A 17,831-nucleotide genomic window follows, 5' to 3' on the forward strand; every position below is an offset into this window, starting at 1 on the left:
TTTGCTTCTTTTTCAGGTCCCCCTGGCCCTCCTGAAAAACCAGAGGTATCGAATGTCACTAAGAACACTGCCACTGTCAGTTGGAAGAGGCCAGTGGATGACGGTGGCAGTGAAATCACAGGATATCACGTAGAAAGGAGAGAAAAGAAAAGCTTGCGATGGGTGAGGGCAACAAAGACGCCCGTGTCTGATCTCAGATGCAAAGTAACGGGACTGCAAGAAGGAAGCACCTATGAATTCCGTGTCAGTGCAGAAAACAAAGCAGGAATTGGTCCACCCAGTGATGCTTCAAATTCTGTTCTAATGAAAGATGCAGCATGTTAGTATTTATCCTTTTCAACACTGCTCATTCAGGAGTGCCAACATTTTACATAAACTATCCAAAAGTCAAACTCTTAATATACACTTTTGTGTCTTTGTTTCTTTTTCAGATCCTCCAGGACCACCTGCAAATGCACGTGTTACTGATACCACCAAGAAATCTGCTTCTTTAGCATGGAGCAAGCCTCATTATGATGGTGGACTTGAAATCACAGGCTACATCGTAGAGCATCAAAAAGTAGGAGAGGAGGCCTGGATAAAAGATACAATAGGAACTGCTCTTAGAATCACTGAGTTTGTTGTCCCTGATCTTCAGACTAAAGAAAAATACAACTTTAGAATCAGTGCCGTCAACGATGCAGGTGTTGGGGAGCCAGCAGTGATTCCAGATGTTGAAATTGTGGAACGGGAGATAGCTCCTGATTTTGAACTAGATGCTGAGCTTCGAAGAACACTTGTTGTTAGAGCAGGACTCAGTATTAGAATATTTGTGCCAATTAAAGGTCGTCCTGCTCCTGAAGTGACGTGGACCAAAGATGACATCAACCTGAAAAACCGAGCCAACATTGAAAATACAGACTCATTTACTCTCCTGATTATCCCAGAATGTAACAGATATGACACTGGTAAATTTGTAATGACTATTGAAAACCCTGCTGGGAAGAAAAGTGGCTTTGTTAATGTCAGAGTCTTGGATACACCAGGCCCTGTCCTCAACCTGAGGCCTACAGACATCACAAAGGACAGTGTCACCCTGCACTGGGACCTCCCTCTGATAGATGGAGGCTCACGTATAACAAACTATATTGTAGAGAAACGTGAAGCAACACGGAAATCTTATTCCACAGCCACCACTAAGTGCCATAAATGTACATATAAAGTTACTGGCTTGTCTGAAGGATGTGAATACTTCTTCAGAGTGATGGCAGAGAATGAATACGGAATTGGTGAGCCAGCAGAAACTACAGAACCCATAAGAGCCTCTGAAGCACCATCACCACCAGACAGCCTTAACATCATGGACATAACTAAGAGCACCGTCAGCCTGGCGTGGCCTAAACCCAAACACGACGGTGGCAGCAAGATCACTGGCTATGTGATCGAAGCCCAGAGAAAAGGCTCTGACCAGTGGACCCACATCACAACCGTGAAAGGGTTAGAATGTGTTGTGAGGAATCTAACCGAAGGGGAGGAATATACCTTCCAAGTGATGGCAGTGAACAGTGCAGGGAGAAGTGCCCCTAGAGAAAGCAGACCTGTCATCGTCAAGGAGCAGACAATGCTTCCAGAGTTGGATCTTCGTGGCATCTATCAGAAATTGGTCATTGCCAGAGCTGGGGACAACATCAAAGTGGAAATTCCAGTGCTTGGTCGACCAAGGCCCACAGTGACATGGAAGAAAGGAGACCAAATTCTTAAACAGACACAGAGAGTTAATTTTGAAAATACAGCAACTTCAACCATCTTAAATATCAATGAGTGTGTCAGAAGTGACAGCGGGCCCTATCCGTTAACAGCAAGGAACATTGTAGGAGAGGTTGGTGATGTCATCACCATTCAAGTTCATGATATCCCAGGGCCGCCTACTGGACCGATCAGATTTGATGAAGTTTCATCTGATTTTGTAACCTTTTCTTGGGACCCCCCTGAGAACGACGGAGGTGTACCAATAAGCAACTACATAGTGGAAATGAGGCAGACTGATAGCACTACCTGGGCCGAGTTAGCAACCACTGTTATACGCACTACCTATAAAGCCACCCGCCTTACGACCGGCGTAGAGTATCAATTCCGTGTAAAAGCTCAAAATAGATATGGAGTTGGACCAGGCATCACATCAGCGTCTGTAGTTGCCAACTATCCATTTAAGGTTCCTGGGCCTCCTGGTACCCCCCAGGTAACTGCAGTTACCAAGGATTCAATGACAATTAGCTGGCATGAGCCACTTACTGATGGGGGAAGCCCCATTTTAGGATACCACGTTGAAAGAAAAGAACGAAATGGTATCCTATGGCAGACTGTGAGCAAAGCATTAGTACCAGGCAACATTTTCAAATCAACTGGACTTACAGATGGTATTGCTTATGAATTCCGAGTGATTGCAGAAAACATGGCAGGCAAAAGCAAGCCAAGCAAGCCGTCTGAGCCTATGTTAGCTTTGGATCCCATTGACCCACCTGGGAAACCAATACCTCTAAATATTACTAGACACACAGTGACACTTAAATGGGCCAAGCCTGAATATACTGGAGGCTTTAAAATTACTAGTTACATAGTTGAAAAGAGAGATCTTCCTAATGGCCGGTGGCTGAAGGCCAACTTCAGCAACATTTTGGAGAATGAATTTACAGTCAGTGGTCTAACAGAAGATGCTGCGTATGAATTCCGTGTGATTGCCAAAAATGCTGCTGGTGCCCTTAGTCCACCATCGGAGCCATCTGATGCTATCACGTGCAGGGATGACGTTGAAGCACCAAGGATAATGGTGGATGTTAAATTTAAGGACACGGTTATATTAAAAGCAGGTGAAGCATTCAAGCTGGAAGCTGACGTTTCAGGTCGTCCACCCCCAACGATGGAATGGACCAAAGATGGAAAGGAGCTGGAAGGCACAGCAAAATTAGAAATAAAAATTGCAGATTTCTCTACTCATCTGATAAACAAGGATTCATCAAGAAGGGATAGTGGTGCCTATATACTTACAGCTACTAATCCTGGAGGCTTTGCTAAACACATTTTCAATGTCAAAGTCCTTGATAGACCAGGCCCACCTGAAGGACCTTTAGCTGTATCTGAAGTCACAGCAGAAAAGTGTGTGTTGTCATGGTTGCCTCCACTAGATGACGGAGGTGCCAAAATTGATCATTACATAGTACAGAAACGTGAAACCAGCAGATTGGCATGGACAAATGTGGCCTCAGAAGTCCAAGTAACAAAACTAAAGGTCACTAAACTTTTGAAAGGCAATGAATACATCTTCCGTGTCATGGCTGTAAATAAATATGGAGTTGGAGAGCCACTAGAATCAGAGCCCGTGCTTGCAGTGAATCCTTATGGACCCCCTGATCCACCCAAAAATCCTGAAGTCACAGCTATTACTAAAGATTCGATGGTTGTCTGCTGGGGACATCCTGACTCTGATGGAGGAAGTGAAATCATCAATTATATTGTGGAACGGCGTGATAAAGCTGGGCAACGCTGGGTGAAATGCAACAAAAAAACTCTTACTGACTTAAGATATAAAGTGTCTGGACTGACAGAAGGACATGAATATGAGTTCAGGATTATGGCTGAAAACGCTGCTGGCATTAGTGCACCGAGTGCTACCAGTCCATTCTATAAGGCTTGTGACGCTGTATTTAAGCCTGGCCCACCAGGTAACCCACGCGTTCTAGATACAAGCAGATCATCCATTTCAATTGCTTGGAATAAACCTATCTATGATGGTGGCTCAGAAATCACTGGATATATGGTTGAGATTGCCCTACCAGAGGAAGATGAGTGGCAGGTGGTCACTCCACCAGCTGGGCTCAAGGCAACTTCTTATACCATCACCAACCTCACAGAGAATCAGGAATATAAAATCCGCATCTATGCCATGAATTCTGAAGGACTTGGGGAACCTGCCCTTGTTCCTGGAACTCCAAAGGCTGAAGAAAGAATGCTGCCTCCAGAGATCGAACTGGATGCTGATCTGCGCAAAGTTGTTACTATAAGAGCCTGTTGCACACTGAGACTTTTTGTTCCAATCAAAGGCAGGCCTGCACCTGAGGTGAAGTGGACCCGGGAACATGGAGAATCTTTAGATAAAGCTAGCATTGAATCCACGAGCTCTTATACCCTGCTTATTGTTGGAAATGTAAACAGATTCGACAGTGGCAAATACATACTAACTGTAGAAAACAGCTCAGGCAGCAAGTCTGCATTTGTCAATGTTAGAGTACTGGATACCCCAGGCCCTCCACAGGATCTGAAGGTAAAGGAGGTCACTAAGACATCTGTCACCCTGACATGGGAGCCTCCTCTCCTGGATGGAGGTTCAAAAATAAAGAACTATATTGTTGAAAAGCGGGAATCAACAAGAAAAGCATATTCAACTGTTGCAACAAACTGCCACAAGACTTCCTGGAAGGTAGACCAGCTTCAAGAAGGCTGTAGCTACTATTTCAGGGTTCTTGCTGAAAATGAATATGGCATCGGGCTGCCCGCTGAAACTGCAGAATCTGTGAAAGCATCAGAACGACCTCTTCCTCCAGGAAAAATAACTTTGGTGGATGTCACTAGAAATAGCGTGTCACTCTCATGGGAGAAACCAGAGCATGACGGAGGCAGCCGAATTCTAGGCTACATTGTGGAGATGCAGAGCAAAGGCAGTGATAAATGGGCCACCTGTGCCACAGTCAAGGTTACTGAAGCCACTATCACTGGGTTAATTCAGGGAGAAGAATACTCTTTCCGTGTTTCGGCTCAGAATGAAAAAGGCATAAGTGATCCTAGGCAACTGAGTGTGCCAGTGATTGCCAAAGATCTTGTCATTCCACCAGCCTTCAAACTCCTGTTCAATACTTTCACTGTCCTGGCAGGAGAAGACCTGAAAGTTGATGTTCCATTCATTGGACGCCCTACACCAGCTGTAACCTGGCATAAAGATGATGTGCCACTGAAGCAGACAACTAGAGTCAATGCAGAGAGCACAGAAAATAATTCACTACTGACAATAAAAGAAGCTTGCCGAGAAGATGTTGGCCATTATGTAGTTAAACTGACTAACTCAGCTGGAGAAGCTACTGAAACCCTTAATGTTATTGTTCTTGACAAACCAGGGCCTCCAACCGGACCAGTTAAAATGGATGAAGTAACTGCTGATAGTATTACTCTTTCCTGGGGCCCACCTAAGTATGATGGTGGAAGTTCTATCAATAATTACATTGTTGAGAAAAGGGAAACTTCCACAACCACCTGGCACATTGTGTCAGCTACGGTTGCAAGGACAACAATAAAGGCTTGCAGATTAAAGACTGGATGTGAATATCAGTTTAGAATTGCAGCTGAAAACCGATATGGAAAGAGTACCTACCTCAATTCAGAGCCTATTGTGGCCCAGTATCCATTCAAAGTTCCTGGTCCTCCTGGCACTCCTATTGTCACTGCTTCCTCCAAGGACAGCATGGAAGTACAATGGAATGAACCAGTCAGTGATGGAGGAAGCAGAGTCATTGGCTATCATCTAGAACGCAAGGAAAGAAATAGCATCCTCTGGGTTAAGTTGAATAAAACACCTATTCCTCAAACCAAGTTTAAGACAACTGGCCTCGACGAAGGCATTGAGTATGAATTTAGAGTCTCTGCAGAGAACATCGTGGGCATTGGCAAGCCAAGTAAAGTATCAGAGTGCTACGTAGCTCGTGACCCCTGTGATCCACCAGGACGGCCAGAGGCAATCATTGTCACAAGGAATTCTGTGACTCTTCAATGGAAGAAACCCGCCTATGATGGTGGAAGCAAGATCACTGGCTATGTCGTTGAGAAGAAAGAATTACCCGACGGCCGCTGGATGAAAGCCAGTTTTACAAATATCATTGACACTCAGTTTGAAGTAACTGGCCTAGTTGAAGATCACAGATATGAGTTCCGGGTGATAGCTCGAAACGCTGCAGGAGTGTTTAGTGAGCCTTCAGAAAGCACAGGAGCAATAACAGCAAGAGATGAGGTAGAGCCACCACGGATAAGTATGGACCCAAAATTCAAAGACACAATTGTGGTGCATGCTGGTGAGTCATTCAAGGTTGATGCAGATATTTATGGCAAACCAATACCAACCGTTGAGTGGATAAAAGGTGATCAGGAGCTTTCAAACACAGCTCGATTAGAAATAAAGAGCACTGACTTTGCCACCAGTCTCAGTGTAAAGGATGCAGTTCGTGTCGACAGTGGAAATTACATACTGAAGGCCAAAAATGTTGCAGGAGAGAGATCAGTTACTGTGAATGTCAAAGTTCTTGATAGACCAGGACCACCTGAAGGGCCTGTTGCTATCTCAGGAGTTACAGCAGAAAAATGCACACTTGCTTGGAAACCCCCACTTCAGGATGGTGGGAGTGATATCATAAATTATATCGTGGAAAGGAGAGAAACCAGCCGCTTAGTTTGGACTGTGGTTGATGCCAATGTGCAAACTCTCAGCTGCAAAGTTACTAAGCTTCTTGAAGGCAATGAATATGTTTTCCGTATAATGGCTGTAAACAAATATGGTGTTGGTGAACCACTTGAATCTGAGCCAGTAATCGCCAAGAATCCATTTGTAGTGCCAGATGCACCAAAAGCTCCAGAAGTCACAACAGTGACCAAGGACTCAATGATTGTTGTATGGGAAAGGCCAGCATTTGATGGTGGCAGTGAAATTCTTGGATATGTTCTTGAAAAACGAGATAAAGAGGGCATTAGATGGACAAGATGCCACAAGCGTCTGATTGGGGAGTTGCGCTTGAGAGTAACTGGACTCATAGAAAATCACGATTATGAGTTCAGAGTCTCAGCTGAGAATGCTGCTGGACTTAGTGAACCAAGCCTTCCTTCGATTTACCAAAAGGCTTGTGATCCTATTTATAAACCAGGACCTCCAAACAACCCCAAAGTCATAGATGTTACCAGGTCTTCCGTTTTCCTTTCTTGGAGCAAACCAATATATGATGGTGGCTGTGAAATCCAAGGATACATTGTTGAAAAATGTGATGTGAGTGTTGGTGAGTGGACAATGTGCACTCCACCAACTGGAATCAACAAAACAAATATAGAAGTAGAGAAGCTGCTGGAAAAGCATGAATACAACTTCCGTATCTGTGCTATCAATAAAGCTGGAGTTGGAGAACATGCTGATGTCCCTGGACCTATTATAGTTGAGGAAAAATTGGAAGCACCCGACATTGATCTTGACCTAGAACTAAGGAAAATTATAAATATAAGGGCAGGTGGCTCCTTGAGGTTATTTGTTCCTATAAAGGGTCGTCCTACACCAGAAGTTAAATGGGGGAAGGCAGACGGTGAAATACGAGATGCAGCTATAATCGATGTCACTAGCAGTTTCACCTCTCTCGTTCTTGACAATGTCAACCGATATGACAGTGGAAAATATACTCTCACATTAGAAAACAGCAGTGGAACAAAGTCTGCCTTTGTTACTGTGAGAGTCCTGGACACACCAAGTCCACCTGTTAACCTAAAAGTCACAGAAATCACCAAAGACTCAGTATCAATTACGTGGGAACCTCCTTTGTTGGATGGGGGGTCCAAAATCAAAAATTACATTGTTGAGAAACGTGAAGCCACAAGAAAATCATATGCTGCTGTCGTAACTAATTGCCATAAGAACTCTTGGAAAATTGAGCAACTCCAAGAAGGTTGCAGTTACTACTTTAGAGTCACAGCTGAGAACGAGTATGGTATCGGCCTTCCTGCTCACACTACTGATCCAATTAAGGTTGCAGAAGTCCCACAACCTCCAGGAAAAATAACTGTGGATGATGTCACCAGAAACAGTGTCTCTCTGAGTTGGACAAAGCCTGAACATGATGGTGGTAGTAAAATCATCCAGTATATTGTGGAAATGCAAGCTAAACACAGTGAGAAGTGGTCGGAATGTGCTCGAGTAAAGTCTCTCGATGCTGTAATTACCAACCTAACTCAGGGAGAAGAATATCTTTTTAGAGTTGTTGCTGTAAATGAAAAGGGGAGAAGTGACCCTAGATCCCTTGCAGTTCCAATAGTTGCCAAAGATCTGGTCATCGAGCCAGATGTAAGACCTGCATTCAACAGTTACAGCGTACAGGTTGGCCAAGATTTGAAAATAGAAGTGCCAATTTCTGGACGTCCTAAGCCAACCATTACCTGGACTAAAGATGGTGTTCCACTGAAGCAGACCACAAGAGTCAATGTTACTGATTCACTTGACCTCACCATACTCAGTATCAAAGAAACTCACAAGGATGATGGTGGACAATATGGAATCACAGTTGCCAATGTTGTTGGTCAGAAAGCAGCATCCATTGAAATTATAACTCTAGATAAACCTGATCCTCCAAAAGGCCCTGTTAAATTTGATGAAGTCAGTGCTGAAAGTATTACAATATCTTGGAACCCTCCATTATATACAGGAGGCTGCCAAATCACCAACTACATTGTTCAGAAAAGAGATACAACCACCACTGTATGGGATGTTGTTTCTGCTACTGTTGCTAGAACTACACTCAAAGTGAGCAAACTGAAAACTGGTACAGAATACCAATTCAGAATATTTGCTGAAAACAGATATGGACAAAGCTTTGCCCTGGATTCTGATCCAATTGTAGCTCAATATCCCTACAAAGAACCAGGCCCTCCAGGCACACCATTTGCCACAGCCATTTCCAAAGACTCCATGGTTATACAGTGGCATGAACCAATCAATAATGGTGGAAGCCCAGTCATAGGTTACCACCTTGAGAAAAAGGAAAGAAATAGTATTTTGTGGACAAAAGTCAACAAAACTATTATTCATGACACCCAGTTTAAAGCACAGAATCTCGAAGAAGGCATTGAATATGAATTCAGAGTTTGTGCTGAAAATATTGTTGGCATAGGCAAAGTAAGCAAGAATTCTGAATGCTATGTAGCCAGAGATCCCTGTGACCCACCAGGAACCCCAGAAGCAATAATGGTTAAAAGAAATGAAATCACTTTACAGTGGACCAAACCTGTATATGATGGTGGAAGTGTGATTACGGGCTACATTGTGGAGAAACGTGATTTGCCTGATGGTCGTTGGATGAAAGCTAGCTTCACAAATGTCATTGAAACTCAATTTACTGTGTCAGGTCTTACTGAAGATCAAAGATACGAATTCAGAGTCATTGCAAAGAATGCAGCTGGTACGATAAGTAAACCCTCTGACAGTACTGGACCAATAACTGCCAAGGATGAGGTCGAACTCCCAAGAATTTCAATGGATCCAAAATACAGGGACACCATTGTGGTAAATGCTGGAGAAACATTCAGGCTTGAGGCTGATGTCCATGGGAAGCCCCTACCTACCATTGAGTGGTTAAGAGGAGAAAAGGAAATTGAAGAATCTGCTAGATGTGAAATAAAGAACACAGATTTCAAGGCTTTACTTATTATAAAGGATGCTATTAGAATTGATGGTGGACAGTATATTTTAAGAGCTTCCAATGTTGCAGGCTCTAAGTCATTCCCAGTAAATGTAAAAGTACTAGATAGACCAGGACCTCCAGAAGGGCCAGTCCAGGTTACTGGAGTCACTTCTGAAAAATGTAATTTAGCATGGTCCCCACCACTTCAAGATGGCGGCAGTGACATTTCTCACTATGTTGTTGAAAAGCGAGAAACCAGTAGACTTGCCTGGACTGTTGTTGCTTCAGAAGTTGTGACCAATTCTCTGAAAGTTACCAAACTCCTAGAAGGGAATGAATACATTTTCCGTATAATGGCTGTCAACAAATATGGTGTTGGAGAGCCTTTGGAATCTGCACCAGTCCTAATGAAAAATCCATTTGTGCTTCCTGGACCACCGAAAAACTTGGAAGTCACAAACATTGCCAAAGACTCCATGACAGTTTGCTGGAACCGTCCAGATAGTGATGGTGGAAGTGAGATTATTGGTTACATTGTAGAGAAAAGAGACAGAAGTGGCATTCGATGGGTAAAATGTAATAAACGCCGCATTACAGATTTGCGTTTAAGAGTAACGGGATTAACAGAAGATCATGAGTATGAATTCAGAGTCTCTGCAGAAAATGCTGCTGGAGTTGGAGAACCAAGTCCAGCTACAGTTTATTACAAGGCTTGTGATCCTGTGTTCAAACCTGGCCCACCCACCAATGTGCACATTGCAGACACCACTAAAAATTCCATCACACTTGCCTGGGGTAAACCCATCTATGATGGTGGCAGTGAGATCCTGGGATATGTAGTAGAAATCTGTAAAGCAGATGAAGAAGAATGGCAGATAGTTACTCCACAGACCGGCCTGAGAGTTACTCGATTTGAAATTTCAAAACTCATTGAACACCAAGAGTATAAAATACGAGTCTCTGCTCTCAACAAAGTTGGTTTAGGTGAGGCTGCATCAGTTCCTGGTACTGTGAAACCAGAAGATAAACTTGAAGCTCCTGAACTTGACCTTGACTCTGAGTTAAGGAAAGGAATAGTTGTAAGAGCTGGTGGATCTGCCAGAATTCATATTCCATTCAAAGGTCGTCCAACACCTGAGATCACTTGGTCTCGAGAGGAAGGTGAATTCACAGATAAGGTCCAAATTGAAAAGGGAGTAAACAATACCCAACTATCAATAGACAACTGTGACAGAAACGATGCTGGAAAATACATTCTCAAGTTGGAAAACAGCAGCGGATCTAAATCTGCTTTTGTAACTGTGAAAGTTCTTGACACCCCAGGACCACCACAGAATTTGACAGTCAAAGAAGTGAGAAAAGATTCTGTCCTTCTGGTATGGGAACCACCCATCATTGATGGTGGCGCAAAAGTCAAGAACTATGTTATTGACAAACGTGAGTCAACCCGAAAAGCATATGCTAATGTAAGTAGTAAGTGTGGCAAAACAAGTTTTAAAGTGGAGAATCTTACAGAAGGAGCCATTTATTACTTTAGAGTAATGGCTGAAAATGAATTTGGAGTTGGTGTTCCGGTGGAAACTGTTGATGCTGTGAAAGCTGCTGAACCTCCTTCACCACCAGGAAAAGTTACACTCACTGATGTGTCCCAGACCAGTGCATCACTTATGTGGGAGAAACCTGAACACGATGGTGGTAGCAGAGTTCTGGGGTATGTTGTTGAAATGCAGCCCAAAGGAACTGAAAAATGGAGTACCGTGGCTGAGTCCAAAGTGTGCAATGCAGTTATCACCAGTTTGAGTTCTGGACAAGAATATCAGTTTCGTGTCAAGGCTTACAACGAGAAAGGAAAAAGTGATCCAAGAGTGCTTGGTGTTCCTGTCATAGCCAAGGACTTAACTATACGGCCTAGTTTAAAGTTACCATTTAACACATATAGTGTCCAAGCTGGAGAAGATCTTAAAATCGAAATTCCAGTGATAGGCCGACCAAGACCTAAAATTGATTGGGTCAAAGATGGCGAGCCTCTTAAACAGACAACAAGAGCAAATGTGGAGGAAACAGCTACTTCAACTATTTTGCACATTAAGGAATCTAACAAAGATGACTTTGGGAAATACACCATAACAGCAACAAACAGTGCAGGCACAGCCACAGAAAATCTCAGCATTATCGTTTTAGAAAAGCCTGGACCTCCAGTTGGACCAGTTCGGTTTGATGAAGTTAGTGCAGACTTTGTGGTCATATCTTGGGAACCTCCAGCTTATACTGGTGGCTGCCAAATAAGCAACTACATTGTAGAGAAGCGAGATACAACCAGCACCACCTGGCATATGGTATCAGCAACAGTTGCAAGAACAACAATTAAAGTAACCAAACTGAAAACAGGCACTGAGTACCAGTTTAGGATTTTTGCTGAAAACAGGTATGGAAAAAGTACCTCCCTGGATTCTAAACCAGTTGTTGTACAATATCCATTTAAAGAACCTGGGCCACCTGGAACTCCTTTTGTGACATCGATCTCAAAAGATCAAATGCTTGTGCAATGGCATGAGCCAGTTAATGATGGGGGCAGCAAAATTATTGGTTACCACCTTGAACAGAAAGAAAAGAACAGCATTTTATGGGTCAAGGTAAATAAGACTCCCATTCAAGATACCAAATTCAAAACAACTGGGCTTGATGAAGGCCTTGAGTATGAGTTCAAAGTTTCTGCTGAAAATGTTGTTGGCATTGGCAAGCCCAGCAAAGTCTCGGAATGCTTTGTTGCTCGTGACCCATGTGACCCACCTGGTCGCCCTGAAGCCATTGTTATTACAAGAAACAATGTCACACTGAAATGGAAGAAGCCTGCCTATGACGGTGGTAGCAAAATAACAGGTTATATTGTAGAAAAGAAAGATCTACCTGACGGCCGTTGGATGAAAGCCAGCTTTACCAATGTGTTAGAAACTGAATTTACAGTGAGTGGGCTTGTAGAAGACCAAAGATATGAATTTAGAATAATTGCAAGAAATGCAGCTGGCAACTTCAGTGAACCATCTGAAAGTAGTGGCGCCATTACTGCAAGAGATGAAATTGATGCACCAAATGCCTCTCTGGATCCAAAATATAAAGATGTCATCGTCGTTCATGCAGGAGAGACTTTTGTTCTTGAAGCTGATATCCGTGGCAAACCTATACCTGATATTGTTTGGTCAAAAGATGGAAAAGAGCTTGAAGAGACAGCTGCTAGAATGGAAATTAAATCTACTCTTCAGAAAACAACTCTTGTTGTCAAAGACTGTATACGGACTGATGGAGGACAATATATTCTGAAACTCAGCAATGTTGGTGGTACAAAGTCTATACCAATCACTGTAAAGGTCCTCGACAGGCCGGGGCCTCCTGAAGGGCCACTGAAAGTGACTGGGGTTACTGAAGAAAAATGTTACCTGGCATGGAACCCACCTTTGCAAGACGGTGGCGCCAGTATTTCACATTACATCATTGAAAAGAGAGAGACAAGCCGACTCTCCTGGACCCAGGTTTCAAGTGAGGTACAGGCCCTTAACCACAAAGTAACTAAACTTCTTCCTGGTAATGAGTACATTTTCCGTGTCATGGCTGTGAATAAATATGGAATTGGGGAGCCACTGGAATCTGAGCCTATAATAGCCTGTAATCCTTATAAACCACCAGGCCCTCCTTCAACACCTGAAGTCTCTGCAATCACCAAAGATTCTATGGTAGTAACATGGGCTCGCCCAGTAGATGATGGAGGAGCTGAAATTGAGGGTTACATTCTTGAAAAACGAGATAAGGAAGGCATTAGATGGACCAAGTGCAACAAGAAAACACTGACAGATCTCCGGTTCAGGGTAACTGGCCTTACCGAAGGCCACTCCTATGAATTCAAAGTAGCTGCTGAAAATGCGGCTGGTGTGGGCGAACCTAGTGAGCCGTCTGTATTCTACCGTGCATGTGATGCCTTGTATCCACCAGGTCCACCAAGCAATCCAAAAGTGACAGACACTTCCAGATCTTCTGTATCCCTGGCATGGAGTAAGCCAATTTATGATGGTGGTGCACCTGTTAAAGGCTACATTGTTGAGGTCAAAGAAGCCTCTGCTGATGAATGGACAACTTGCACTCCACCAACAGGATTACAAGGAAAGCAGTTCACAGTGACCAAGCTTAAAGAAAATACTGAATATAACTTCCGTATTTGTGCTATCAATTCTGAAGGTGTGGGTGAACCTGCAACTATACCTGGTTCGGTTCTTGCTCAGGAGAGGGCAGAGCCACCCGAAATAGAACTTGATGCTGATCTTAGAAAGGTGGTTGTTCTGCGTGCAAGTGCTACTTTACGCTTATTTGTCACTATCAAAGGTCGACCAGAACCTGAAGTTAAATGGGAAAAGGCAGATGGCATTCTCACTGAGAGGGCCCAGATTGAAGTGACCAGCTCATTTACAATGTTGGTGATTGATAATGTTACCAGATTTGACAGTGGTCGGTATAATCTGACATTAGAAAATAACAGTGGCTCCAAAACAGCTTTTGTTAATGTCAGAGTTCTTGACTCACCAAGTGCTCCTGTGAATTTGACTGTAAAAGAAGTGAAGAAAGACTCAGTGATACTGTCCTGGGAACCACCACTTATTGATGGCGGAGCTAAGATTACAAACTACATTGTTGAAAAACGAGAAACTACAAGAAAAGCCTATGCTACTGTTACAAACAATTGCACAAAAAATATTTTCAAAATTGAAAATCTACAAGAAGGATGTTCTTACTACTTCCGAGTCTTGGCTTGCAATGAATATGGGATTGGTTTGCCAGCTGAAACGACTGAACCTGTTAAAGTGTCTGAACCACCCCTCCCACCTGGAAGAGTAACTCTTGTTGATGTGACTCGTAATACAGCTACAATTAAGTGGGAGAAACCAGAAAGTGATGGTGGCAGCAAAATTACTGGTTATGTAGTTGAAATGCAGACGAAAGGGAGTGAAAAATGGAGCACTTGCACACAAGTTAAGACTTTAGAAGCAACTATATCTGGCCTAACTGCAGGAGAAGAGTATGTCTTCAGGGTAGCTGCAGTTAATGAAAAAGGAAGAAGTGATCCAAGACAACTTGGAGTGCCAGTAATTGCAAGGGATATTGAAATAAAGCCTTCAGTTGAGCTTCCTTTCCATACTTTCAATGTAAAGGCTAGAGACCAACTTAAAATTGATGTACCATTCAAAGGAAGACCTCAAGCTACTGTGAGCTGGAAAAAAGATGGTCAGGCTCTTAAAGAGACAACTAGAGTCAATGTTTCTTCTTCAAAGACTGTAACATCACTATCTATTAAGGAAGCTTCAAGGGAAGATGTTGGAACTTATGAATTATGTGTTTCAAACAGTGCTGGATCCATAACAGTTCCTATTACCATAATTGTCCTTGACAGACCAGGACCTCCAGGTCCCATACGTATTGATGAGGTTAGTTGTGACAATGTAACCATTTCTTGGAATCCTCCAGAATATGATGGTGGCTGCCAAATTAGCAATTACATCGTTGAAAAGAGAGAAACCACTTCTACAACTTGGCATGTAGTTTCCCAAGCAGTTGCAAGAACATCCATTAAAATAGTTCGTCTGATAACAGGAAGCGAGTATCAGTTCCGTGTTTGTGCAGAAAACCGCTATGGAAAGAGTGCCTACAGTGAATCTTCAGCTGTTGTTGCGGAGTATCCTTTCAGTCCCCCAGGTCCTCCTGGTACTCCTAAAGTTGTGCATGCCACAAAATCTACCATGATCGTAAGCTGGCAAGTGCCAGTTAATGATGGAGGAAGTCCAGTAATTGGCTATCACCTTGAGTATAAAGAAAGAAGCAGCATTCTTTGGTCGAAAGCAAATAAAATCCCCATTGCCGATACTCAAATGAAAGTCTCCGGCCTTGATGAAGGACTGATGTATGAGTATCGTGTATATGCTGAGAATATTGCTGGAATTGGTAAATGCAGTAAGTCTTGTGAACCAGTCCCTGCAAGAGATCCTTGTGACCCTCCCGGACAACCTGAAGTCACAAATATCACAAGAAAATCAGTGTCCCTTAAATGGTCTAAACCACGTTATGATGGTGGAGCTAAGATCACAGGATACATTGTTGAACGTAGAGAACTACCAGATGGACGGTGGCTGAAGTGCAATTATACCAACATCCAAGAAACATACTTTGAAGTAACTGAACTTACTGAAGATCAGCGTTATGAATTCCGGGTTTTTGCAAGGAATGCCGCTGACTCAGTTAGTGAACCATCTGAATCCACTGGACCTATCACAGTCAAAGACGATGTTGAGGCTCCAAGAATTATGATGGATGTCAAGTTCCGAGATGTTGTTGTTGTCAAAGCTGGAGAAATCCTTAAGATAAATGCAGACATTGCAGGGCGACCCCTGCCTGTAATTTCCTGGGCCAAGGATGGTGTAGAAATTGAAGAAAGAGCCAGAACAGAAATAGTCTCAACAGACTCTAATACTTCCTTAACAGTTAAAGACTGTGTAAGACGAGACACTGGGCAGTATACCCTAACACTGAAGAATGTTGCAGGAACTCGATCTGTGGCAGTTAATTGCAAGGTACTTGATAAGCCTGGCCCACCAGCAGGACCACTTGAAATAAGTGGCCTCACTTCTGAGAAATGCTCTCTTTCCTGGGGACGTCCCCAAGAAGATGGTGGTGCAGATATCGACTATTACATCGTAGAAAAACGTGAAACAAGCCGCCTTGCATGGACAATATGTGAAGCAGAGTTGCGGACGACATTCTGTAAAGTAACCAAGTTACTCAAAGGCAATGAATATATATTTAGAGTAACTGGTGTTAATAAATATGGTGTTGGTGAGTCCCTAGAGAGTGTGGCTGTAAAGGCACTAGATCCATTTACAGTTCCAAGTCCACCCACATCTTTGGAAATTACATCTGTGACCAAAGAGTCCATGACACTATGCTGGGCAAGACCTGAGAGTGATGGAGGCAGTGAAATCTCTGGATATATAATTGAAAGGCGAGAGAAAAACAGCGTACTATGGGTGCGTGTAAACAAAAAACCGGTTTATGATCTGAGAGTGAAATCAACAGGACTTAGGGAAGGATGTGAATATGAGTATCGGGTTTATGCAGAAAATGCTGCTGGCCTGAGTCTTCCAAGTGAACCCTCTCCCTTAATTCGGGCAGAAGATCCTGTGTTCTTACCATCTCCTCCATCCAAACCCAAAATTGTGGACTCCAGCAAGACATCTATTACTATTAGCTGGGTTAAGCCTTTGTTTGATGGCGGGGCCCCAATAACTGGATACACTGTAGAATACAAAACATCTGATGAAACTGACTGGAAAACTGCCATTCAGAGCTTAAGAGGCACAGAATATACAATAAGTGGACTAACAACAGGAGCTGAATATGTTTTCAGAGTAAGATCTGTCAATAAGGTCGGTGCTAGTGATCCCAGCGAAAACTCCGACCTTCAGATAGCAAAGGAAAGAGAAGAAGAACCTATATTTGATCTTGACAGTGAAATGAAGAAGACCTTGATTGTCAAGGCTGGCTCCTCATTTACCATGACTGTGCCTTTCCGAGGAAGACCAGTACCCAGTGTCTCATGGAGCAAGCCAGACACTGATCTCCGCACTAGAGCTTACGTTGATTCCACAGACTCTCGTACATCACTTACTATTGAAAATGCCAACAGAAATGATTCTGGAAAATACACATTAACAATCCAAAATGTTTTGAGTGCTGCTACACTGACTTTAGTTGTCAAAGTTTTAGATTCCCCAGGTCCTCCAGCCAATATTACTGTACACGATGTAACCAAAGACTCTGCAGTATTGTCCTGGGATGTTCCTGAAAATGATGGTGGAGCACCCGTGAAAAATTACCACATAGAAAAACGTGAGGCCAGCAAGAAAGCATGGGTCTCCGTGACCAACAACTGCAACCGTCTCTCCTACAAAGTTACCAACTTACAAGAAGGGGCTATTTACTACTTCAGAGTTTCTGGAGAAAATGAGTTTGGTGTTGGTGCACCAGCTGAAATGAAGGAAGGAGTGAAAATAACAGGTATGTTTTAAGAACAAGGTAATTCCACATAGCCATGGTGAATTTTGCTAGAAAGTGTAAATTATTCTAATTAGTCATTATTTAATCTTAAATGCTGTTGGTTCACACCCCAAACTGTTTATACTATAGCACAAAATGAAATCTTTAACGGAGAGAAAGTTTTTCATTGATTTAACAAAATAGAAATTTAAATAGCTAGAATTGGATAATATATGTTGAATTCAAGTATCATTGAATCTAACTGCATATACATGTGTGTATATATGGGGCATGTATGTGTGCAGAAACTGATAA

General features: G+C 42.9%; 1 protein-coding gene across 1 annotated transcript in view; it reads left to right on the forward strand.

Moving 5' to 3' along the window:
* The window catches only part of TTN (titin), a 269,437-nt gene that overhangs the window by 219,230 nt on the left and 32,376 nt on the right, over positions 1 to 17,831 (forward strand). The window contains exons 275-276 of the mRNA XM_045559324.1: positions 17 to 319; positions 432 to 17,537. Coding sequence (XP_045415280.1) covers positions 17 to 319; positions 432 to 17,537 — 17,409 coding nt within the window. The remainder of the gene's footprint in view (positions 1 to 16; positions 320 to 431; positions 17,538 to 17,831) is intronic.

The sequence above is a fragment of the Lemur catta genome, chromosome 8 (genome assembly GCF_020740605.2).
Source record: "Lemur catta isolate mLemCat1 chromosome 8, mLemCat1.pri, whole genome shotgun sequence".
Taxonomy (NCBI): Eukaryota; Metazoa; Chordata; class Mammalia; order Primates; family Lemuridae; genus Lemur; species Lemur catta.